Source organism: Pagrus major, chromosome 6 (genome assembly GCF_040436345.1).
Source record: "Pagrus major chromosome 6, Pma_NU_1.0".
NCBI classification, from domain to species: domain Eukaryota; kingdom Metazoa; phylum Chordata; class Actinopteri; order Spariformes; family Sparidae; genus Pagrus; species Pagrus major.
Genome location: NC_133220.1, coordinates 19,520,887 through 19,546,755, shown reverse-complemented (window position 1 = coordinate 19,546,755; position 25,869 = coordinate 19,520,887). Strand labels below are relative to the sequence as shown.

The 25,869-nt window shown below is 42.3% G+C and overlaps 3 protein-coding genes across 4 annotated transcripts; 2 read left to right on the top strand and 1 right to left on the bottom strand.

The window, feature by feature from the left end:
- Positions 1–475: 475 nt before the first annotated feature.
- On the top strand, positions 476–5,207 carry cdkn1a (cyclin dependent kinase inhibitor 1A). Of its 2 annotated transcripts, none has more exons than XM_073468568.1 (3): positions 476–713; positions 3,099–3,552; positions 3,645–5,207. In XM_073468568.1, exons 2-3 carry the CDS (start codon positions 3,108–3,110, stop codon positions 3,698–3,700), a joined length of 501 nt encoding a protein of 166 aa, XP_073324669.1. In that variant the 5' UTR covers positions 476–713; positions 3,099–3,107; the 3' UTR covers positions 3,701–5,207. The 2 variants fall into 2 exon arrangements, with proteins under 2 accessions (XP_073324669.1, XP_073324668.1); XM_073468567.1 differs by lacking the exon at positions 476–713 and adding an exon at positions 2,713–2,782.
- Positions 5,208–11,770: 6,563 nt separating this feature from the next.
- On the top strand, positions 11,771–14,539 carry tmcc2 (transmembrane and coiled-coil domain family 2). Its single transcript, XM_073467685.1, has 4 exons — positions 11,771–12,268; positions 12,590–13,212; positions 13,853–13,988; positions 14,240–14,539. The coding sequence occupies exons 1-4, from the start codon at positions 11,771–11,773 to the stop codon at positions 14,537–14,539; spliced, it is 1,557 nt and encodes a 518-aa protein (XP_073323786.1).
- Positions 14,540–17,566: 3,027 nt separating this feature from the next.
- Positions 17,567–25,680, bottom strand: usp49 (ubiquitin specific peptidase 49). The gene is made up of 7 exons (XM_073468846.1): positions 25,594–25,680; positions 23,496–23,604; positions 21,889–23,339; positions 20,288–20,495; positions 19,674–19,782; positions 19,316–19,521; positions 17,567–19,229 (listed from the first exon to the last, which is right to left on the bottom strand). Exons 3-7 carry the CDS (start codon positions 23,272–23,274, stop codon positions 19,126–19,128), a joined length of 2,013 nt encoding a protein of 670 aa, XP_073324947.1. The 5' UTR covers positions 23,275–23,339; positions 23,496–23,604; positions 25,594–25,680; the 3' UTR covers positions 17,567–19,125.
- Between the last annotated feature and the right edge of the window lie 189 nt (positions 25,681–25,869).

Here is a 25,869-nt window from a genome sequence, read left to right as displayed (position 1 = left end):
CTGTAATATTCCAGTCCATTATCAGCACAACCGACAAACAAAACAAAACACAATTTAGAGGTCTGCTAATTAAAATTTGTTTAAATATCTGAATAGTCAATAATATAATTTTAAACCTATAACTTTAAAAACTGTGACAGGAGGGCAAATTAATTATATACATGTAAACTTCTACTGTACATGAAGTCATGACACTTCTCCCATCTCTGCTGCTGCCTTGTTGCCTACATCCGGGACCCTGCTCGTGCTCGGCCGCCCTCTCGGGCATGCGCAGTGAGAGGCAGTGAGCGCTGCGGCGCGGGGTCGTCCGTCCTCTGCTGGAATTTCCTCCCGACAGACTCCAGCGCGGGGCCGAGCCGAGCCGAGCCGAGCCAAGCCTTCACGTGTGCTCGTGTGTTTACCGGGCGAATTCCACGTGTGAGAGCCCCCAAGGCCCGCCTCTGCACGGGACTGGAGGCTCCCCGCCCACCGGAGTTCATAAAAGTTTAGCGCAGGTCTCGTCTGTGAGAATACTTGGAGGAATTACCAAGAAGTGGACACAGATTTGTCGCCGAGGCTGTTTTTTGATTCAGTGGTTAATAGATAACTCCAGACACGTTACAGCTGTAGGGACACAACCACAGACACCAAGCTGGTGGACAAACTGCAGCTTCATTCAACAAGTTTGAATTAAGATTTTTGTTTTTTGACTTGGACTGCGGAGGACTGATAATGTGAGTACACTGAAGTTATGCTAGACATGTTTTTCTGAAGCATTTTTGTTTGGTTATTTCTGTGTTTTATTAGTTCGTAAGCAACTGTAGAAACTTATCTGTAGTTTTTCTGTCAATATAGCCTGTAAGAGCTCATAAATAGTGTATTTTCTTTTAATTTTCAGCCCAATAATTGTATGTTTAGACGTTCAACAGACCTTCAGCTTTGTGTTCGTTTTAACCTTCGACCAGAAAAAAATACCCCTCAAGTCTCACACTGGCCCCTTGTCAGAGGGTTATTTTGACACGGCTGTGTATGGAGATGTCGAGGGAGGTCCAGGCTCCAGTGACAGCCCAGTTTGACTGCCTGACACGAGCTCCAGCCTCACGTGGAGCCGTGTAGTAAATGGGCAGGGTCGTGGAGCCGGTGTCTGCGCGACTCGCTCTCCCGCCACAGCCTTGAATCACTCCTCCCTGCTCCGGCCCGCCCCGTCTCTCCGTGACGTCGCATCCCGTGAGCAGGAAGGAGGTGAAGAGAGTTGGAGGGGTACCCTGTTCTTCACAGAAGTGCTCCCCCCAAAAATTTCCATCCCTCTTTCTCCTTAAAAATAAGGATTTAGTAGATTATTATTATTATTTTTTTTTTTTTTTAATTTTTATAAAGTTTGGTCAAATCTCTCCGGATGAAAGCTCCCCGCCTGACCTCAGCACTCACAGGTCCACTGTTATGTAACAGTGGGTGGGGAAAGGTCACTGAAAACCTTTGATTAAAACAGATAACTGATCTTTTTTTTACTCATTGACATTTTTTTTTAGGGATTGATGAATGAAAAGTGTAGTATACTATTTACTAAATGTTTCAGGAAGTCATTTCCCTCAAAGTCCCTCATAATCATTCACGTGTAGACTTCTGACTGTACAATGTGTTTTTGTAACATCTCAAATCAAAATCAGATTTTTTTTTTCTGTCTGGATTTCAATCAGTGCCACAACTCCTCAAAACAAATCTTTTATATAAAAATAACTGTACACTGTAGAATAGTTAAGCCTTTCCTGAAAGTTATCATCACAGCTGAATTAAAACTTTCGATTGTACTTAGTTACAGTTTCTGTATTATCATTGGGAAATCTAGGTGTTTTTTGGTGAGTCAAAGTTGTTTGTTTTAGTTTCTTGGCTGTGTGAAACATGAATGAACAGCAGTTCCTGGAAAAATGCCACATGACATCAGACCTCAGACTGGTTCTGCTGTGTAGAGTGGCTGCAGTCGGGTCGGACGAAGCAGCAGAACTTGTTTTACAAGACTTCTATCAACATTTTTATATATTTTTATGAAACAATTTGGCAGCAGGGGTCATTTTGTTTTGAGTTAGGCTCTGATCTATTTTATCTGTTTATTGGCAGATTTGTTTCTCTGTTTCCATTGTCGTCCCACATAAAACCAGAACAGTCTCTGTGCTGAAGTGAACTATAATCCATTTAATCAGTGACAGTAAACTTCATTAGTGTCTTTCAAATTATTATTATTCTCAGTGACCTCAGCCCACCTAATGTGCTTTAGCTGGATAATTAGGGTGGGCTGGGCGGGCTCCTCTTTATCATTGTGTAAAATAGGAACCCTGCCCGGCCCTTCCCGGATGACTATAATGACTTATTATTCTCCAGGGACACAGCTGATTTCTTCCTGTAGCTCTCAGTTAAGTGCCACGGCCATTTAGCCCTCATACTGGGAATAGTTTGTGCAGATATATCAATGTGGAGAGCATTGATTTAATAATAAGGCTCATAAATATAAATCTGTGATCCTCATTAATTGCAGGTTCATTGTAAGTTCTGTTGAGCTGACTGTCTGTACGTGGTCTGACACCGCCACCTAGAGGTGACTGTGTGTGTCTGCAGCCATCACAGACTGCTGAAGATATGTCCTCACATGTCTGTCTGAGATTATGTCCAGGCATGTACCAGTGATTCACAGAGGAGGGCTCAGTGAGTCACTGGCTGCCTGGCCTCTTCTTATAAAGAGCTCACCAGTACACCAGTCTGAGATGCTCTGTAGTCTTTAGTGAGGACACTTAAACTGATTGGAGCCATGGTAAGCCTGATTTCTACTTTTGAAATAGAAAAATAACCTCTTTGTTTAATTTAAGGTGGATTGTTGGCTTTGATTAGAATGATTTTTCTCTTAATTTCTGCTGCCTTTTGTTCGTTTGCTTCTTTTATCTTTCTATAGATGTTTTTTGATCAAAAGAAAATTAATTTGCAGCCGTTTTGATAATCGATTAATTGTTTTAGCAGATTAATCGAGCCCTCCTGAGAGTGACAGTGGCACCCTCACTCTCTCAGCTGATCAGTGTTGATGTCCAGCTGCATCTTTCCAACTAACCCTTGGTTGTTTCTGTTTCCTTCAGTGCAGAATTATGGCTACCCACAAGCGGATCCTGAGCTCCCTGGGGAACGGCCCCACTCGACGAAGCCTCTTCGGCCCAGTCGACCGAGAGCAGCTGCAGGCGGAGTACAAGGCCGCCCTGAGGAAAGACCTGGAGGAGGCATCGAAGCGCTGGGGCTTTGACTTTAAGTCGGACAAGCCTCTGGACAGCAGCGACTTCCAGTGGGAGGACATCCCCGGAGCCAAGGTGCCGCTGCTGTACAGATCATGTAAGCTTGGTCTGGGGAAGGCGGAGGGTCAGAGGGCAGATGTGTCAGCTGTCACACCCAAGAGAGGAAGGGTGCAGCCAAAACAGAACGAGAAGGAGAACATCCCATGTTCGCCAGAGAGAATCGCACTCTGCCTGGAGAAGATTGAGAAAACACCGCAGAAGAGAGAGAACAAAGGGCTGAAGAGGAAACAAACAAACCTTACAGGTACACATTCAGATATTCAAAGTGTGAATGAGTGGAGATGTGATGCGGTGTGGATTTGCAGGAGCTTAACTTCCTGTTCTGTATCCCAACAGATTTCTATCAGGCCAAAAGAAGAGTTGTCGGAATGCCACGCAAATCCGGCGAGTGATTTCCGGTGCAGTTTACTGCAAAGGTGCCAAAATCCCAAAAGAACCACACAAGCAGTACTACACTCAGGAATACGACGCTCTGCACAGACTCTGCAAAGTCACTCATAAGGGGGCGATTCATCTGACAACAGAAGGGACCTCAAACACACATTTCTCATATCAGGTTAATTAGGGTACTGTATTCACTCTGAGGGGGTTTGGTGATTTTCCCAGTGGTAGGAAGGGGACATTTGAGCAGAGGAGATTAACGGTAATCTCTTGAATCAGTGGATTTATACTCATTTGGATCATGGGGATGCCAAAGTGTTGACTGACATTTCCTACTGTACATTCCACAGCGCTGAAAACGTAGAAACTCAGAGATACAACTGATAAATGCATTACTGTATACACTTGAAACAGACGTCATGTTGGTAAAATGATTCTGTCTCTTAATGAAATCAAGGAGTGACTGTGACAACACTGCAGAATGAATGCGAATGCTATGGGATGAAGCCTTTGTTCAAACCCACTATTGTTTTTCTACGATGTTATTTCTTTATGTGTATCATGAGGGCTAGGAGGTTTTTTTACAGACATTTATTATACTTTATATATCCAGATGTACAGTCGTACTGTTTTTACCATCATGTACTCAAAGGAACATACTTGAAGAGTTCTCGATATCCTGTACATGCTGTTGCTTTGCTTAGATACTTAATGACAGAAGTGCCATCATGTCCTTTTCTTCTTTCCATCATCTGTATGGTAATCAATTTGCAAAGCAGATCTCCTGAAGTGCCCCTGCCCAGACTCTGACATGTGTACAGCACCAGATACTGTAGGTTAAGAGTGTTGCACCATGTCTTAAAAACACATATATTTAGGTTTATTTAGATATATATATCAGAGATTTATCTACAGAGTTTAATACAGCACTGTTGAGTAGCATTATCATTAAAACACTGCAGTATTGCACATACATCTGATAGGTGGTGTTATTAAAACACCAACGTTTTAGTGCCTTTAGGTCACTTATTTCGGTATTTCAAGCTCCGTAAAGGACAATCAGAAGAAAATGTTCTCAGAAACACATGTATTATTGAGTAAGCTAGCTGCTTCTTGCTTTTCTATTTGGACACATAGTGCAATTCTAACAGACAGTGTGTTATTTTCTGCCTCACAACAAACCGCATGCTTGTATCATGACACTTATTAGGCCATGTTGGCAAATCCTGCTGCTATGGGTAATCTGAGTGGGTGTCTGACAAGGTCACAGTGATGCTAAACTGACAGCTTAGATATGTTTTCCGTTGTAAACGCAAAGCTAAGCAAATGACAGCATTACCCCAAACAATGAATGCACTTCTGTTGATAGATGCTTGTGCACAGGACCCTATATATTGTTTTATGTTAAAGCTACAAATGAAAAAAATCTATCCTTTATTTATTGTGTTACTTTTCCTTGTGTTAGTTTTCGTTTAATAATTATGAGAATTCCAAATTCCAATAAAATGTTGAAATGAAGTTTTTGTGGATGTTTTGCTTTATTGTGGGGTGTGTGTGTGTGTGTGTGTGTGTGTGTGTGTGATGAAGACAGCCTATTAAAAACTGTTGAATGTGTTCAGATCCTGTACTTGAGTAAACGTTTTGCATTTAATTATGTAAAAGTACTTAAATATTATCACCATATATATATATATATATATATATATATATATATATATATATATATATATATATCATCTTTAAGGTTTAACACATGATACCCAAGTATGACTTTGGGGTACTTTTACAACACTGGTTATTATATTTTATAATATTGTACTTTTATTATTACTGATTAATTAATGTGCAAATATCATTACAATGCGGTAACTGGTCAAAGTGGAGCAAATTTAAACTACTTTCTATGCTCATTTAATCTTTAAAAGGCATCAGAATTTTAAGTTCTTTATTTTTTGATACAAAACATGTCAGTCAACAGATAATGGCTTGTATAGATTGGAATAATATAAAAGTAAAATTAACTTCATCTCAACTGACTGCAACAGTGCAAGTGCAATATTTGCGATGTGGGGCTTTTATTCCTGAAAGAACATTTTTACATGGTGGTGTTCCTTTATTTACCCAAGTCAATATCTGAATAGTTTCTTCAACACTGGTATTCAGTCTGTGGGCTGGGGCCACCTCTGCACTACTGGTACTTAAGTGTGTGTTTACTGGAAAACACCCAGGTGTGAACATGTGGTTTTGTGTAACATTCCTTCCTCCTCCAGCCTTGTGCTATAAAGACGATTACTTATGATCATTAGAGTAACTGAAGTGTCTCTGGTGCCCCCTACAGAAATGTTTTGAGGAATTAAAAGAGGAAAATATGTTCTCATCTGTTGTGTACTATACTGTTTTGTACTACAACTAAAAATGAAGAAACGAGAGACCAAGGAGAATTGCAGATGCACTTGTATTGCTTCTCAACTCAGGAAGAGGTTTTTAACACGTCACTTACAACACGTAACAATGGGGGGCGTCCTGCAGCTCATAAGGGACAAACTTAAGCAGTCAATATACAACATCATCCATGGGCAGGGTGTAGCATATAATAATCAAAGTCCAGGTAATCAGATGGGTGGATAACAATTCAACGCCATTAATTAATATGTACGGAAGCCCTAAAGGGCCATGCATTCATACATTTTATTTCCTCCGTTTTCCCGTGATAACAAGTTAATTTAATTTGTTTTCTCGAGATCTTGAGTTATTATCTCGAAATAACAACTGCCGTTTTCCCGAGATAACGGGATAATTTTCTCGAGATCTCGAGATAACGAAACTTTGTTTTCCCGAGATAACGATATAATTAATTCGAGATCTCGAGATAATGACTGTGATATGATAGGCCTGAGATTATGGAGACGCCCGGGACCTCGTAGCTGGTCAGCTATGTAGTTAACGACGACATCAGGCTCACTTAGATTGTGCCGACATAGCTGAAAAGATTGCCTTGATTGAAAAGATATGTGACGCAGTGATTGATATGCTCCTGCTCCTCTGACATTGCTACAGGAAACATCATTCAGTGTAGCAATGTCAGAGGATGATTTAATATACTACACTATCATTTTGTTTTCTCAAGATCTCGAATTAATCATATTGTTATCTCGGGAAAACAAAGTTTCGTTATCTCGAGATCTCGTGAAAATTATCCCGTTATCTCGGGAAAACGGCAGTTGTTATTTCGAGATAATAACTCGAGATCTCGAGAAAACAAATGAAATTAACTCGTTATCACGGGAAAACGGAGGAAATAAAATGTATGAATGCAAGGCCCTTTAGGGCTTCCGTAAATATGAGCTAATATATAAGGAAACATTTCAGCCTTTTATTGGTCTATTTATGTTGTATTTAGTGTATCTGGTGCCCTGGACAGGAGAGGAATATAACCAAGTTATTATAAAATACAACACATTGATATAGACTAAACTACCCAACAGGTTATACTGCTGTTAAAATTAGCTCCAGCTACATGTACTTTGACACGAGCGCAGCAGTAATAATCCAATACTAAGTGCTCTTGATACTTTAAGTACATCTTTCTGATAACACTTATGTTCTTTTACTTAAAGGATAAGTTCACACAAAAATGATAATTCAGTCATTATCTAGTGTAGCCCTCTCACAGATAGAAAGTCGGGTGCAGTTTTGTAGTCCACAAAGCATTACTAGAGCTTCACAGCAGAACAATGTTCTCCTAAACAGTGTTCTGGGACCTTATTTTCCTCTGAGAACAGCTTGTTTATTCAGTAATGGAAATAGTTTGTATTATTACCTCATTAATATTGTAAATTATTGTAAATATTGTAATTCTGAGTTTGAATTTCTTCTCCAAAACAACATAGTGCCTCTTTGAAGAAACATTTCACCCAAAAATTATAATTCAGTCATTGTCCCCATGCAGATTTAAAGTCGGGTTAAGTTTCTTAGTCCATGAAACATTTCTGGAGCTTCACAGCAAAACAGCTTTGCAGCGTTCTCCTAAACAACTGAAGTAGATGGGGACTCAATTTGGGATCTCAGGGATCTCTAAGATTTGAATCATGGTGGACGAGCCGTCTGGAGCATTTTATGTTTGTGCGATTGTTTAAACAAGTCCGCAGCTACTTTGCTTGCTGTTTTGCTGTGAAGCTCAAGAAATGTTTTGTGGACTAAGAACCTTCCGCCGACTTCCCATCGGCAAGGTCGTCAGTAGATAATGACTGAATTTTCATTTTTGGGTGAACTTATCCTTTAAGTAGAAATGTTACAGCACAAAGAGTATTTTTACACTGTTGTATCACCACAGTAAAATCTGAAAACATCTTCCACTTGAGTGCCTTGAAGTGGCTCCCTTTCATGCCACATCCTGTCCGTGGATGAAGGTTTATTTTATTGCTCCTTTTTGACATTTCCTTCAGGTTTGTCTCCGAGATGTTGATGACAGCTTGTTCACATCTGGGTTTAGTGGACATCCCTCTACAGACAGCCCAGAGGGAGATCTGAAGCTGCCGTAAGTGGCTCAAACACCTCACTTGTTCTCCCTTTGTGGGGAAGGTAAATTCAGAGAGTGAGTCACTGCTCAGACAGACACTGTGTGCTTTGGCACCACATCACTGCAGCCCCACATCAGCAGCACACTGGGTGTATGTGTTTGTATTGAGGCGGGGTTGGTGGTTTGGGGGATGAAAGGCCTGGAGCCAGGCCCTGCCACACAGGCCCTGCTGTGTTCCCTCCCTCCCTCCCTCCCTCCCTGTGCATCTCCTCTGGCCTCAGCAGCACAGAGGCACCTGCACGCCTGCGCTAAGCTCTCCCATCCCCCCGCCCATTTCCCTCCATCATCTGTCCCTTAGCTCCCACATCCATTATAGGGCAGGACAGCTAGCCTTTGCGTTTAGAGAGGGAGAGCGAGGTGGTGAAACAGAGGGAGGCGGAGGGAGCATATGACACAAAGGGAGAGAGAGAGAGAGAGAGAGAGAGAGAGAGAGAGAGAGAGAGAGAGAGAGAGATCAGAGCATAAGAGAGGGAGAGAGGGGGAGGCTGCAGATATCGATGGCATTAACAATGGAGCATTAGGATCCAGAGAGGGGATAGTCAGCCACACAACGGGGCTGAGGGCTACAGATATTTGAGGAGGGGGGCTCCTCCTCGGTGAGCACAGGGGGAGGAGGAGGAGGAGGGAGGAGGAGGAGGAGGAGGAGGATGGGCCTCGAACACAGACTTGCAATGGCACTGCAAAAATTGGATTAAAGCAGTATGGTAACGTTTTCTGATTTAATTTCTCGCTGTGCTGCTTGTGTCTCATCCTCATGTGCTCGCATCCATCCATCGTGCGTCTCGAGGAGGGGACACACGCACACACACACTCAGGCATCATCCCCTCCTGTCCTCCTGTTTTGTTTTTTTGTTTTTTTTTTCATGCCACAGACATCTGTCATCTCCATCCTCATCACAGACCCGCTTCTCGTTTCACCACCGGACCGTCTCCCTCCTGTGTCATTAGATTGTTGTTGTTGTTGTTGTTGTTGTGTGTTTTCCACCGATGGACACCGCATCGCCTTGCTCGCACGAGCCATCGCTTAGCTTCTGCATAAGCATCTCACTTTCTCTGACAAGATGAGGAAAATGATTAACCACCAGGGACTGCAGTCATCTGTGTGGTGCTCGCTGTGATTGTAACCTACTTTGTCTTTTTTGGGGGGGTTTATTTTGAAACGTAGCACAGTTTGAACAGCGTATATAGGCTGTATATATTTAATAATAGCACTTGTGCTCATTTCACACTGTCACGCAAATAAAACGCACATAATCCTCGCACCGTCCCGCCTGCAGGGATGAGAGCAGCGCTGTGACATGTTTTGGTGTCATGTGTCCGCCTGAGCTCATGTTTGCAGGCTCTGATTACACTGATGTGACGTCAGGCAGAGGGTCATTAACGAGCCCTCCATCTGCTGTGTAACACACAAAGATATAATACTGACCAGGGGATCCCCTCGTGTAGAGAGGAGGCGTCAGCACAGGGCGCATTGTTTAATGACCAGAGTGTGATCGCAGGCTTTACAGGAGACAGACATGTAGGTTGAGGTCATCACCATTATCACACTGCACGTGTCACTGTCTGCACACCATCATGGTTGTCTTTAATGTCTTGTCCCTCATATATAGCTCATGCACTTTAATATGTGTCTTAAAGTAACCGGTCTGTAGTGCAGCTGAGTTTCTGAGGCAGTGCAGGCCAGGAAGCAGTGTAATTATGTCTCATCTAATTAATGCATGATGGCCTTTCTGTGTACTCTCTGATGCCTCCACCAAATCAATTAGGGGCATTACCACCAGGGGAGGAGAGGAAATACCTGCAAGTTTATTTATATTCAAAGGAGCAGTTCTCCCAAAACTGCTACAACTTGTTACACAAAGCCCCTTTAACCTATAATGATATATAATGTATTAGTTTGTTTGGATGTAGTAATAATGTAAATATGCAAAGCAGCTAGTAACTTAAGCTGTTAGAATGAATGTAAAAAGGATTATATTTCCTCTAAAATGTATGTGGAGTAGCATGACATGGAAAGACCGGACAGGTGCAAGTAGCTTACCTCAAAAGTCTATTTAAAGGATTAGTTCACCCAAATATGAGTTTTCAGTCGTTATCTACTCACCCTCACGCTGATGGAAAGTCAGGTGAAGTTTCATAGTCCACAAAACATTTCAGGAGCTTCACAGCAAAACAGCGTGGCATCATTCTCCTGAACAACTGAAGTAGCTGGGGACTTGTTTTAAAACGTGAACAAACAACTGAAAAAGCAGAAAATGGCTCCATACAGCTTGATTGGCGAGATAAAAGACAATTATAACTCCACTTTTAAAGCCAAAATTTTTATTGTCGGTGCTAAGCTAAAGGCGTTAGCACACACATATCTGAAGTGGGTCAAGGGTGTGAATAATGTCTTTTGAATCAGTTTGGGATCTCTGGGCTTCTGGAGACTTGGATTACGCCAGACGAGGTGCATGGAGTCGTTGTATATTTTTTTGTGTCACCAGCTACTTCAGTTGTTCAGGAGAACACTGTTTTGCTGTGAAGCTTCAAAAATGTTTTGTGGACTATGAAACGTAACCTGACTTTCATCTGCATGAGGATCAATAGAAAATGGCTGAATTTTCATTTTGGGGTAAATGTTCCCTTAAGAGTCAGCAATTCCCTAATGATGAAGAATAAGCAGGAAGTATCATCCAACAAACTCTGTTTTTCTATTATCAGTCTATTCAGTGTCTTTGCTGACGTTGAAAAGACATCCTGCGGAGAGACAGAATTTAAGTTTTTGTGACGTCTTTTCATTGTTCACTAGTGATGTCCAAGTTTTGACTATCTTTTCAACTTCAGTCACAGACGTCTAAAGAACTTCTTGTTTTGGTCATGAAACCTTGGAATATTAGCCTACTTGATGAAGGTTGGTTGAAAAGATGTCAAAATTACATTGTAAAAATGATCATTTTGAACCCTGTAAGGACGTCACTTGGACATCATTAGTGAACGCTGAAAAGACTTTCATTCTGGCTCTCCACTGGACGTCTTGTCAACATCAGCAAAGTAGCTGAAAAGACGTCTTTTGGATGTTTTCACTCAGCGGGTTGATGATAGTTACAGAGCAAATTGAGACAAAGTTCAGTTTTGTGTTCAAGTTTATTTATTTTTGTTAAATTATTATTGGAAATAATAAAATATATATGCTGAATTGTATGTTTGCCGATGTTCAGCTGACCTGCCATGCCTGACTAAAATACTCTCTGGGCTCTAATGGAACAAATTCATTAAATGTGTACCAATTGAACACTTTGTCTATATCTTTTTCCTTGACATTCTTAGAAAATGATTAAAAAATTACAGACCTGTTACTGATATTTGATGTACTGACTATAAAGGAACCCACAGTTTGTTTGTTATGGCACCATCAGATGGATATTCCACTTCAATTTGAGATAAACTTTTTCATATTACTGAAATATTTTACTTGAGTAGATTCTAACACATGTGATGCTTCTTCTACTTCAGTAAAGTCATGTTAATAGTTCTTTATCTGGAGAAGTTGCAGTACTCTCTCCAGCCCTGTTCACCTCCTCCTGCCCTCTCCTCCCCTCAGCTGGACAAGAGCGAGGTGGCAACTCTAGGCTTACCCTCCACTACCAGCCATGGAGGCTCTGACAGCAACATCAGTGCGGACGGAGCGGGAGCGGGAGCGGCGGCAGCAGCAGCAGCGTCTGGGGTCATGTCCGGGGGTGCAGAGTGTTCGGGGACCGGTGAGCCACAGAGGACGCGTGCAGCTCTGGAGCACCTGCAGCAGAAGATCCTAAAGGTCACTGAGCAGATTCGTGTGGAGCAGGAGGCCCGTGACGACAACGTTGCAGAGTACCTGAAGTTGGCCCACAACGCAGACAAACAGCAGGCGTCCAGGATCAAGCAGGTGTTCGAGAAGAAGAATCAGAAGTCAGCACAGACCATCGCACACTTGCACAAGAAACTAGAGCACTATCACAAGAAGCTTAAGGAGATAGAACAGGTAGGTGAGCAAGTGGAGCAGTTGAATCTGAGCTTGTGATGTCTTCCTGCGAAGCTGCTTCTGAATAATTACCTCATGACTGACTCAAACAAGTGTTGAGCTATCTTTATGAGGACAGTTGTGTCCAAATATAGACTGATGATTCTCATCTGCTAACACTTATTTAAACCAATGCATCATCCTGTGTCTCACCTAAATCTCTACAGGGCCTGCTCTCCTCATCTATCTTCCTGCAGTTCTCTCCCTTAAACCTAATCACCTCTCTCCCACCTTTGAGATCCTCCACTTCTCTGCTTCCTCATTTCTCTTCCCTCTCTACAGAATGGACCAGCCCGGCAGCCTAAGGATGTCCTGCGGGACATGCAGCAGGGATTGAAGGACGTTGGGGCCAACGTTCGTGCTGGAATAAGTGGTTTCGGAGGTGGAGTAGTCGAAGGGGTCAAAGGTGGAGTCACTGCCCTCACTCACACAGCCGTGGTCTCCAAGCCTAGAGAGTTTGCCAGCCTCATCAGGAACAAGTTTGGCAGCGCAGATAACATTGCTCACTTAAAGGACTCGCTCGAGGACGGAGTCGGGGGCCACTCAGACGACGCCCCCACACCTCGTGCTCTGAGTGGAAGTGCCACTCTGGTCTCCAGCCCAAAGTACGGCAGCGACGACGAGTGCTCCAGCGCCACGTCAGGCTCCGGAGCAGGCAGTAATTCAGGTGGGGCAGGGGGGGGAGGAGGAGGAGGGCTCTTAGGACCAACCATGGGGAGTCCCAGACTGGACGGGCACCACCACCACCACCATCACATGCACAGCTCATGGGACTCTCTACTTGAGGGCCTGCAGGAGATCAAAGCCAGCCAGGCACACATGGAGGACGCCATCGAGGACATGAAGGGCCAGCTGCAGAGTGACTACTCCTACATGACACAGTGCCTGCAAGAGGAGAGATACAGGTACACATCCAAAAAACAAACAAACAGTGACACACTTACAAACTCTGGTGCATTCAGTACAGTCTTCACAACATAGTTTACTTGAAGGATAAGGCCGGCAATATTGTCTTTACTTACAGTCAACAAATCCCATGAAAAGACTAAAAACATCATCACATCAGTCCGGCCTGTCACATTTATTCTTACTGAAGATGTAAATCTGTAAAACAAGTCATAAATATAAACTTTGATTTTTAAAACAGACAAAATAATTTCATTTCACAGCTGGGCACTGTAGTTTTTGCCAAACTTTACCCAAAAAGGAGTAAATTGTGAATTTGTTGGGAACTATTTTCAGCCGCGGATTAATACACATTCGTTTGCAAGCATTTACTGTAGCATGAGGGTTTGATCACCTAAAGCAATCTACAGTGCCCATGTTCATCGTAGTCAAGGACCATGTCAGCCAGTTCAACAGTGTGTCTCATGATGTGGTTTTGATAGTTGTTTGACAACAATGGAGGACTACGGCACAGAGGAATAAGCTATATGAGGCGTCGGATACATGGAAAACACCTTAACTTGGAGACTGTTTAAAAGTTTTAGCTTGATGATCTTATTTTGAGGATTCTTGTGTGTGTTTTGTGCTGTAATGTTTCAGGTATGAGAGACTTGAAGAACAGCTGAATGACCTAACAGAGCTTCATCAGAATGAGATGACTAATCTTAAACAGGAACTCGCCAGCATGGAGGAAAAAGTCGCCTACCAGTCCTATGAGCGAGCGAGGGACATTCAGGTAAAAAACATTGCAACCCCTAAAAACGTGACCTCTAACCAACAACATTTCACAAAACACAACATTTTAGAAAACACTTTTCACAGAACACAACAAGAATTCAGCAGATGCAACACCATTTTTATTGAACTTTGTGAAACGTGTTTTCTAAGATGTCTTGCTTTCTGAAATGTTGTCATGTTTTTCATGCATTGTATTCAGGGCCTATAAAAATCCTGCTGTGATTACTGTGTGTGTGTTTGTACATACAGGAGGCTGTGGAGTCGTGCCTGACCCGCATCACCAAGCTGGAGCTGCAGCAGCAGCAGCAGCAGGTCGTCCAGTTGGAGGGAGTGGAGAACGCCAATGCTCGAGCTCTGCTGGGCAAACTCATCAATGTAATCCTTGCGCTCATGGCCGTGTTGCTGGTCTTCGTCTCCACCTTGGCCAACTTCATCACCCCGCTGATGAAGACCCGAGCTCGAGTGGCCTCCACCGTCCTGCTGACCTTGCTGTTGTTCGTCCTGTGGAAGCAGTGGGACTTTGTGGAGCCGTGGCTGCTGCCCAGCTGAGCTCCCTGCATGAGAGAGACTCAAGAGGGGACCAGAAGCTGGTTTCAACTCACTTAGGGACACAGAGACTGAAATAGAATGAGTGAAAAGGTGGAGCATCTGAGGACAAAACATGGCACTTTTAGTTGAAGAGTGATCTGGCTGAGAGGTGTTTACAAGGAACGAACAGAAATTCTCTGCTAGCCAAGCAACAAAAGACTTCATCTCATCTCGCCCAGATCTGTTGGTGTTGATGACCAATCATCGATTGCATTGCTGTCACCAAAAAACTGAGTTTCTTGGAAGAAATCTTTGGATCGTCTTTTTCTAATTATTTATGATACATGAATTATGAAGACTAGAACAACTTATAATGACTTTAAAATGCTGATCATGTTCGCTGTAACCTTCATGTTGAAGCTTTAGTATATTTGAGAGGAAAAGGGTTTTTTCATGAATGTTATGTGCTCATGCATGTCCTCATATGTGCACTAAGATGCATCTAGCTGGCATGAGTTAACATTTCATTAATGACAAAATGAATCTTCTATAACTGCCATTATGTTGTCAGAAATACAGTGCAGATATGTTGTACATTCCTGGTTTGTTTCACATCCTGCTCTGGTGTTGAAGCAGTGCTTTTAGACGCATTTCTTTCTTCTTTTGTCTTTTTCATGAAGTAGAATGAACTGTAAGAAAAAAAAACTGTTGATAACTGCGACCACAATTCACCACAGTAATTCAACGATGTAAAATCTCTTCTGTCCATAAATGCTCTTTCATAACCACTATTGTAGAACTGCTACTCTCCACAGTGTCAAATTAACTGGCATGTCAAATTGTATCAAAGTTTATATCCAGTTTGCAAAAAACATTATTGCTGTTTTATTAAACAATGTAAGAAATAAATGATTTCATATATTAGGCTGACCTTGAATATATCCTTATCATCCTTCTGCTGAGACTGAACTTTTTGACTGAAATAATCTCAGACAGGATAAGAGAGTGACATCTTCCCATAATCACATACTTTCCAATAAAGTACCTTTTTAAAGGGTTTATAAACTTTAACTAATAGCTTTATTATTAACAGTTGACAAAATATTTTATAAAGCTATACAGATGCCATCAATGACAGCAAACTCTGGGTTGCCAGTTTGTGAAAAAAATGTACCTTTTGAAAAAGGACCAAACTCAATTTAATAAACAACTGAGAATTTTTTTATGAATTACAAACATCTTCAACCACAATATTACAGAATAGAAAGGATAAACACCAGTCAAAGGGAATTTTTTACAACCAGGCAACCCAAAATCTTGTTTTTATTTTACCACTGCTCTATAATGCATAAGTAAGTTATTTATCACTAATAAAGTAACTGGTTACAAACCCTTTATAAATGGTTTCTTATCAGATATTTTAAAAGCTGAACTTGTTATCACCATCTCCCACATTCACTTAATACAATAAAATGAATAACTGGTAATGAAAAAAAAAATTAACATGTTCAGAAAGTAAATAAGTAATTGCATCAACATGAAACTGTTGACTTTCATGTGCTAAGTTGTTCAGGAGCTGCTGATTAAGAAAGAAACACGTGCTGCTATGTACAGATGAGGGGTACAGATGATCATATTTTACTGCAAACTACTTTAAAGTACATTCAGAATGATAATTTCCAAATTTCCACTCTTTGGACTATCTATATCATGATGTGGTTGAATATTATTTCTAGCTTACACGATTTAATCAACATTATAATAAAGTCATTGTTTTACAAATTTGTGGTAAGTCCTACAATGTCTGCAAGTCTGCAAGTGCACCGAAGTCTGGACATTTGGATGCAGCCTTAGCTGTGCTGCTAGCCGGACTACTGGTGGAGCGTTAGTGTGCACACTGCAAGTTTTGTTTTTTAAGCAGGGGGCGCATGGGACACAGAAGAACGCTGGCCACTAGCGCCACGAGAACTGGAGCCGGGCAGCAGAACAGGGCTCGACAGCATCCTGAATGTTTTAAACTAAATATGTGTTATTGCAGGTTTAAAAGACAGTAGCAGTCTCATAGTTCACCAACAGAAGTAACCTTACAATCAGCATATTGTGATTTATGTTACCAAATGTTGCTGCTTGATTTCAATCAAATGCATTCAGGACTTGATTTCCTTTAATGGGGCACTATGTAGTTTTGGAGATGAACTCTGAATTGATGAATTTTAATATTTACAATATTAATGAGTTAATAATACAAACTATGTATCTAAATATTTATCTTTTCCATAACTGAATAAACAAGCTGTTCTCAGAGGAAAATAAGGTCCCAGAACACAGTTTGAAGTAAAACAGTATGAAATTGTGTTGTCCTTTAAGATCAGTTTGCTTATCCAGTTTATTCAGTGATGAAAACAAAGAGTTTGTCAATGATGATCTTTCCCTACTGATTAAAATTTCTTTCCCAAAACTACATAGTACACCTTTAAATGAAGAACTTTAACATGTATTAGATGGGAAAAAGCACTCGTCATGGTACATCAGGAGAGAAAATTGGATAGGGGACCAGGTCTCTGATAAGAAAAGAAATAATCTTCAGAGATTATTTACATTTAATGCCGTCTCATCAGCAGCATCTTTGTCTGGTCGAGATTACATTTATTCTAGGTTGCCAATCTTTAAGAAAGCATTAGAGAAGCAGAATTAATAGGTTCCAGATCAGCAGTGCTTCCATCTGCTAATCCTGTGGATTAGTTCAGTTCTACTTCACTGCATCCATTTCTGTTACGATGCTAAATTTGTGAAGATGGTTGCAAACGTTTTATTTTTGTACACCGAACACGTACGATGTGTATTTTCCTACGAGGCTGAACCCTCTTCAATCTTTTAAGATGTTTAACACGTGCAGTAAGTGATTCTGCAGAAAGATCAGATCACATTCCCAGGTCATCAAATACCAACACTTTAGATCAGTGGGTCTGTATGTAACAACCTGGGAATGAGACGCAACAATCAACTATCTTACATACTGGCTCTAAAATGAATACAAGCCAGGAAACGTTTCAAATTTGCTTTGTCTTTTTAATAATTACTGTCAGGCAAAACCCATATGACCATTACATTTATGACAGGTATTCTTACAGTACAAGACAGAACTCAAGGGGATCAGAGCCAGTGGCATGGCCACAACTGACCACTAAAAAGTAAGACATTCATCGTCATTAGATTGTTCCAACTTTTACATAGAGTTCACAAATGTATTTTGCATTTGACTCGTATCAAACACAACAGTTTTTCTTGATTACCTAGCAAATTCTAAAGACCTTGATAGAAACAGCAGAGTAGAAAAAAACATTGTATAACAAGCAGAAGAATTCCTGATTTTATCTTAATTTCCTGTCAAGATGCAAGACGTACAATATATTGCTTTCAGGTGCTCAACTCAAAATGGGTACCCCAAGTCTCCCAAAAACACATTCTTCAGTATCGCAGTCTGCCCTGTTCACTCACTTGACTGTCTCCTGCAGTTATAACAGAGGCGCAGTGTCTCCGGCCCGGGCTCAGACTAGTCTAACCGTAACACCACAGGGGGAGCTGCCATTTAAAGAACATACAGGAGCTAAAAGATGAACAATCACAAAGATAGGACCAACAATATTAGCCCCTCCTCAAAAGTGCAGCTTTCCATCACTCATCGTCAATCAAAGTGTCTGAAACTCATACGTTTTGCTTCTTTTCGTGGTAGTGAAACACAGAATGACTACAAAATTAACTAAATCAAAAACTATTCCTGTTCACTGAGAGCGCAGGACACAGTATTCAGTCATCGCAGTACACTTGAGGAGAGGACATGATGAAATACAAATGACACAGGGATGAGTATTCAAAGTTTCCAGAAGTGACATTTCACAATAATTAAAAAAGCTGAACAGGAGGCAACACGGAGTCTGGACTGTAGTTTGTTCTGCACAATGATGCTGTCAGATGTACCTCTTATAATATTTAGTGCATTGGCATCAAATGTAGTTATACAAATAAAAGGTACATCAACAGTATTGTGATAACAAAATGCTCCAAAATCCAGAATCCGTGTTGTCCCTGAATGTAAAAATGCTGTCTCAGGAGAGCACCTGGTTGATTTCAGACTCAACAGACAAGAGCCTGATTGTTGTTTTTTTTAAACATGGACACACGACTTGGTGTTCAGCAGGACAGAGTCAGACCCGCTCCCACAGTCTTCAGGCCATTAACCAGTATGCTGGTCCCACAGGCAGAGAAACCTGTGGCCTCATTTATGAAAAGGTTTTTGATTTTTTTTTACAGTTAAAATCAAATCAAAGATTTCCATCAGAACATTTAAAATCAAATTAATCAATTATTTTCCTTGGCAACATGACAGTATATATACCATTATCATCATCTTTCTCATCAGGATTATGCTGCTAAAATCTTCACCTCGACTCATGATTGTGGCCGTCCTACTGCCCTCGTTGCCATCTTTTTTTAGCGAATAATTTTAAAGTGATTGTTTTAATGACATCTGGGAAAACATCAGAGAACATTTTCATAAATGCAGCCTTTAGTTGCCGCGTACAGGTCGACATCACAGCGAGAGGTGCCTAAGCAGACCTCTGGGTATAGAAGAGAATATAGGCCTGAGTGTTGCACACTTCCTCCACACTGCAAACCTTCATCTCAGAGTCATTACAGTGGACCCAGAAACCTGAAAGACAAAAAACAGGTTTAAATATGATGCAGATCAACAGGACTTCATAGGTTGATCTGAAATATGTCCAGTGTTTTTCTCACCTCCTTCTGTATTGTAGCAGTATGCGGTGTAGTGCCCTGAGCCGAAGCCTTTACCATGATGCATAACTACAGCAGACAGATCGTAGGTGTAGCCTCCTCTGTGGACAGAGTGACCTGAGCCTGTGCAGCAGTATGGTTTGATGTTCAGAACTTGGTCAAAGGCCACATGGACGCCAATTTTCTCCCTATGGTTCCGCCCCGACCATCTGCCGTACAACAGGGACGAGTTAGCATCACAAGGATTCACATGCGTCACACTGAACAGAAATGCACTCCGCTTCCAGCCACAAATAACAACAACAAACAAGACCGATTTCTCCGGCTGTAATAAAAGTGATCAGCCTGAGGAGAGACTTACCTGAAGCGTTTGAGGTGCAGCCGTAGAACCTGAGGTAAACGGTAGATCAGAAGCTGCTTACGTGCCTCTGACAGAACTAAGGGTTTGTGGGATGATTTCCGTCTTCTTTCTGTCAAATCATAAAACAATGAGATGGTTAAGTTATTTCACAACTCCATTCAAATTAATCTTATTGAAGTGAGGCTTTGCTTGAGTGCAGAGGTGACACTCCCCTATAATCTAAAATATCAGAATTTGCAAGCAGCTAAAACATTTTTCTAGCCTCGACAAAGGCTACCAGCCTAGTTTTCAAGTTACTGTCTCCGCAGGGGCTGTCAGCAGTAGGTTAGCTCTCCTCCACCAGACTCTATTTTGTAAACGTATTAATTCAAATGTCTGTTTTTAAAACTTTAAACTAATGTAATTTACACAAATATCTCCTGCACTCAAAGTCTAATTTCCTTTTCTGATGGAGCTTTATTTGCACAAGTATGTGGATCATAGAATTTTCATCAAAGCCATTTGTCAGAAGTTGATTAATTGATTAATTGTGAGCAGGCATCCTGATTTAATGAACTCCAAAATCTTTAAAAGCTGCTGACTTTGCTATGCGTTGTATGAAACATTGTACTAACTGTTGCAGTGGTTGCAGGCGTAGATGCTGCCTTCAAGGGCCTCCATCTCCGTAAACTTGGACAGCATCTCGGTGAGGGTGCAGCTGCGCTGGTAAGCCTGGGAGCCTGAGCCTTTGCCGATGCTGTGGTATCGCTCTGGAAACTCCAGAGACAAATCCCAGAATGGCTCAACTGTGTTTGACTTGTGCTTACAGGACAGACACGTCACCTAAAAAGTATGCAGCGAGAAGAGAGGAAAAACAGGTGAAGACTCCAGGTGTAGGTAGATGTCATGTTTGTTGAAGTCTTAGTCTTAGTTTTTAGGAATTTAAAAGGACCAGTCTGTAGGATTTAGGGGCATCTATTAGCAAAAATAGACTATAATATTCATGATTAACTTTTCATTTGTGTATATTCACCTGAAACTAAGAATATTTGTGTTGTTGTTACCAGTGAATGAGCCTTTTGTATCTACAGGGAGTGTGGGTCCTCCTTCATGTATCCACAGTAGCCCAGAATGGACAAACCAAACACTGTCTCTAGAGAGGGCTTTACATGACTTTCACATTGCAACCTCTTCGCTAAATGCCACTAAATCCTTCACACGGGAAGGGGATCGCTAAAGACAATACAATGACAATACAATCACTTTGAAATATTTGAGTATTTTAAAAATAATAATGAAGTTGATTACTGTTAAAGGGACGGAGAAATAAGCAGCATTAGTAGTTGATGTGTTTGTGTGGAACACATTGTTTGTTAATCTCACTGCCCAGTTTATATCAGGGATGCTGCATCCTGGAAGTCTTTTAAATTTTAAATCATTTGCTCAATCATTTTTTAGGGTTGTTCCGATACCAGTACCTGTAAATGCTGCCAACACTGCCTAAAATCCTGGAATCTGTATTAAGTACATAAGTCTATGCACCGGTCTGATACCACATCATTTATTTATTAGAAACAGGACCCTGCTTCTTCCCAGCAGTGTACCTACACCTGTATGCAACTAACAGATTTGTTACTGCACAAGAAGCCAATATCCATACACGGCAGGGGATAGTGTAATATCACATCCATAACATAACGTACAATTTCAATCAGAGGAGAAAGACTTTCCTTGACTGATTTTTTGATGCCTTAACAAACTAAATACAACTTTCTTCGTTTTCATGACTGAAAAAACAATCTGACCTTAAAGGACACAGTTTCATACAGTTTTACAGCAGACCCTGCCACCTTTCTAGCTTCAAACAGTGCTCTGGGGACCTTGTGTTCCTCTGAAAACAACTTGCTTATTCATTTATGGAAACAATTTATATTTCTGAGTTTGTATTATTACCTCATTAATATTGTGAATATTCAAATTCAGAGTTTTAATTACTTCTCCATACACAGTGCCCCTTTAAAGGCAGGTTTGTAAAAGGTGCTTCTGGGTGAAGACAGGATGAGGCTGCACGAGTCTCTATCCTTACAAAACCAACCTGTATCACAGTGACTCATTATGTCAGTGTTTTGTGAAATACGCACAAGAGCTATATGTTCAACACCGAATACTTGAGGATATGTTAATCACACTGTAAAATGTTTTAATCAGCACGTATCTGATGTGTTGACAGTCTCACCTGGCTGAGTAGCTGCCCGTGAAAGATGGTGTTCAGAACCTTTAGCACTTGCTTGGATAGCTTCCTCTTGGTGATGGGGATAACTATCCTGCGTTTGGATCCCTCCGTGTCCAGCTCCTGCTGCACCTTGTCCAGCAGCTCACACAAGAACTCCTGGGCGTCCTGCTGGTCGTACCCACGGAAAGCTGGGATGAGGTTCCACACAGAGTGCAGCATGGCGAAGGGAGACACTAAAGACCACCGGCCTGACCACATGACCCTGAAAAGTGTATGTAACTCATGGCACAGAGACATCTGCTGGCGGGTTGAGCACCTGGGCTCCTTGGGCTGGACCAACTCCGCAGCCTGCGGGGAAGGCGGGGCGCTCTCTTTTTTGCCCACGGGCAAATTCCAACTGCCTGCCTTCCCCATGCGTCCAAGAGGGCATCCTGACAGTGCTGTGTTACCACTGCTGACGACGCCTCCCGTCACACCTTTCATCCCTTGGGAGTGATTGGTCTTGGCCAGCAGCTCCTCAGTCTCACACAGGTCCAAAGTGAGAAAACACTCCCTGAATTTCTGCAAGTGGCTCAGCACTTGCAATATTGAGTTCATGTAGCATGTGTTCCCCAAGTTGCGCAGACCAGTGACACCTGGAGCGAGTCTCCGGCGGGTTACGGCGTGCGTGGAGTAGTATCTCCTCAGTTTAGCAGATCTGCCATTCTGAGGAGCCTTTCGGGACAGGGTTAGGAGGGAAGGCTTCTTGGGAGGAGGAGGTAGGCGTTCTGGAGGGTCGCGAAATTTGCGAGGAATGAGTGTGATGGTTGAACGTGGCGCCTGAGTAAGAAGCCTAGCACTCTTTCTGGGTGGGACATTGCCAAGCTCTTCCATGAGTCTCCTTTTCACGTCTTTTTTTTGTCTTCTAGCTTCCTCAAGTTTCTCTTTACGCTGATTCTGCAGCTCCTGATGTTTGCTGATCCACGTCTGAAACATCTTCCCGAGGAGTGCTTTCCTCCTGTGACGCAGGGCCAGCTGCATGGCGGGCTGTGGCCCACCTTCCCCCCAAGTCGAGGAGCGTAGCGAGCGTCGGCCTGGGCTGCGCACAGTAGAGAGCGCCCCTCTGAGGAGTTTGAGGTCTCCCTCCGCATTATCATTGAGTACATAGTCTCCACAGGCGAAACAGAAGACGTCCAGCTCACGCACCTCCATAGCCAGTGGGTGGTGTGACTCCTGAAAGTGTTTGAGTGAGTGCTCCTCCATGAAACGTCCACAGGCCACATGGGAGCACTTGAGGCAGGCCCACACTGAATCGGTGGTGCTGCAGTCGACACAGCGCCATTTTTGAGGATTGAGGATGGAATGGTCGTGGCCCAGACGAAGGCGTCCGACGTGCTTACAACGATCCATCTCTCCTGATACACATGTGGCCTCAGTGATAGGACACACGTCCTGTAACCAAGCTGCAACTCATTCTGAGGTAAGACATACAGGGAAACAAACAAAGTGAGATTAAGATCTGACCATATTATCCAGAGGAGACTTATTATAGCGTCCACTATTAATCATCGAATTAACGAGCATACACATACTCATATGTAAAGTGACAGAAGATTAGAAGGTTTACTTACTGTAAAAGTAGTTTCGAACAATACATCACAACATCTGCAGAGAACTCAACAGCACTGTTCAGCTTGATCACCCATGTCCACTGTCACCACCAGCACCAACAGGAACATTCTGAGAGACACAGACGAAATCAAGTAAATAATGCATAGCTGCATTTACTCTGGTTAATTACACAAAAATCTGTCTCTACAACAGACAGATTTTCAATTAAATAATGTAACAAATCACCGAAACTAGTAACATCAATAACAATTTACAAACAATATAAATAAGGCCTTTGCTGAGAAGACTGGTCAACACAAAAATACTTGTTTTTAAGAAATTCTTGAAAACACACACTTTGATTGGCTAATATAACATCATTTACATTCGCATAAATATGCAATTGTTTTGTACAATCTACTATTCACAAATATTTACTAATCTGAACAATTTATTAAAAGCAATACCAGACGCTGAAAACTGAACGTGCCTGCAAACCTTCTAAACATGACGGGGTTTCACAGTTAACTGTGATTTTGCATGAGTCCAGATATGCAAAACAGCACGTACACTATGTCCTAAATGCACTTGATGAATGCAAGACAGTGTCCAAAAAATACCCGTCTTCTCCTATGTGCTTAAAGGTCTATGCAGCAATTTGAAGCAATTTACATGCATTAATCATTTTTATTGGCCATCGAAGAAGTCGATGTATTATATTAATCTCTTTACAGAGACATTCAGTTTGTGATGTTATGTGGATTTCCTTGTGGAGGACTCGGGTCAGATGTGACTTTAAGCCCGTTCTCGAGTGCCTCTCTCCACTCCACTAACAGAAAGCAACAGTAGCCAGCTCAAGTTTACAAATAGCGTCTGTTAACATAAACAACCTGGCTTGTAGGCTTTTCCTCTATTTCAGAGAGAGCCTGGGCTGGGTGGGGTAACAACATTAATATTGTGGGCCTGTAACACTCGTTTGAGATATTGTACATAATACTGGCCTGTACAAATAAACCTGGCATGACATTATAAAAGACATATAATACAGACTATTGGCAACAATTAGAGTTAAAGCAAAATAGGTTATAGCTGCTGTGGTGAAAATGTAGTAATGGTATGGTAATGACACAGTCTGACATTGTCAATATGCAATATAAAGGTGTTCATTTCAATAGAGAAGATATCTAAAGCTCTTTAATGTCCAAACTTACAGGCAGAAATGCTGACATGAAGGAGACTGGCTGTCTGTCCATTTAAATGATCTGTTAATCCATGTAATTGTCTAGCTCACCAGTACCAGCGCTATGCTACACCATTAATCTTGCTTTTTATTTTCCTCTCTGTCTGTGTGAATCATCCTCTACTTTTAAAACATTTTCGTGAAAAGACATCGCTAACTTGCAAGTCTGTGCAACTGGTTTCTGCATAGTTGCGTACCCAAATGCTGTTACGTTATGTTGTGCTTTTGACGCTGTGTCTACTATTGTGGCGCTGATATTCACAAATCTTACAATATCCTAAATGTGTGTGTCCGCGTATTGAAGCCTGTGGTGTGGGGCAGCCTGGCTGGCTGGCTCTGAACGCCATGCTAAGCTACCCCACCATCACCATGTTCAGCCAGAACAAAGAACAGTCAGAGAGCCACTCTCCAGGAACATCCAACAACTTTGTTGGTCTGAGGCAGCTCCGCGAGCAGTAAGTTAGCCGCCGCCGCTAACCGCTAGCTCCAGCAGCTCTGCTCGGGATTAGCGTCGCCTGGCCGTGTGCCGTCTCACCCAATAATGCACTTTGTGAAACACGTCTGACTCGCTTGGCACCAAGTAGCTAACATTTGATGTTATTAGCTTGCTACAGTGGCTAACGTTAGCTTCACGGCTAACGCGTTTGCTGAGCACAATCGAAGTTAACCTCACGGTTGTTGTTGGTCGCTAGCGCGCACCAACTATGAACACTGTGCGGCTTAGCTCGCTAGCAAACTGCGCCGCGAACCGGGAGAAAACTCCCCGGTGACTTTCAGCACAGAAAGCCGGTTAATGGAGCGCGCATTAACGCCGGGCCTCATCTGTGGTCGTCACTACATTTGTTACATCTGATAATGGAAAAGCTGGGTAACGTTACCATCGCCAACATCCATCCATCCGGTGCACTCAGAGCTGGTTGTTGTCCTCCTCACAGATTGAACAACCCAACTCTCGATCCGAGCCCAGACCCTGCTGCTCTCATTGGACTGGGACTGAGCGGCAGCCGGGCTCTCATTGGCGGACTGGCTGAACAACAGGCAGCAGGATGGACCGTCCGTCCGTCCACCCACCGAGGCCACATGGAACAATAACCGAGGCTAGACCGCGAACCGCCGGGCTAAAAAGAGGACGGCTGCCCCCGAGCATCTGACCC

Coding starts and splice junctions, on each gene's coding strand:
- usp49 (XM_073468846.1), bottom strand. CDS start 23,274: ATGGATCGTTGTAAGCACGTCGGACGCCTTCGTCTGGGCCACGACCAT. Junction 19,783..20,287: donor CGCCTGCAACCACTGCAACA/GTTAGTACAATG, acceptor ATGATTTGACAG/AAAGAAGACGGAAATCATCC. Junction 19,230..19,315: donor CTGCTACAATACAGAAGGAG/GTGAGAAAAACA, acceptor TTTGTCTTTCAG/GTTTCTGGGTCCACTGTAAT.
- tmcc2 (XM_073467685.1), top strand. CDS start 11,771: ATGTTAATAGTTCTTTATCTGGAGAAGTTGCAGTACTCTCTCCAGCCC. Junction 12,269..12,589: donor AGCTTAAGGAGATAGAACAG/GTAGGTGAGCAA, acceptor CCCTCTCTACAG/AATGGACCAGCCCGGCAGCC. Junction 13,989..14,239: donor AGCGAGCGAGGGACATTCAG/GTAAAAAACATT, acceptor TTGTACATACAG/GAGGCTGTGGAGTCGTGCCT.
- cdkn1a (XM_073468567.1), top strand. Junction 3,553..3,644: donor GAAACAAACAAACCTTACAG/GTACACATTCAG, acceptor GTATCCCAACAG/ATTTCTATCAGGCCAAAAGA.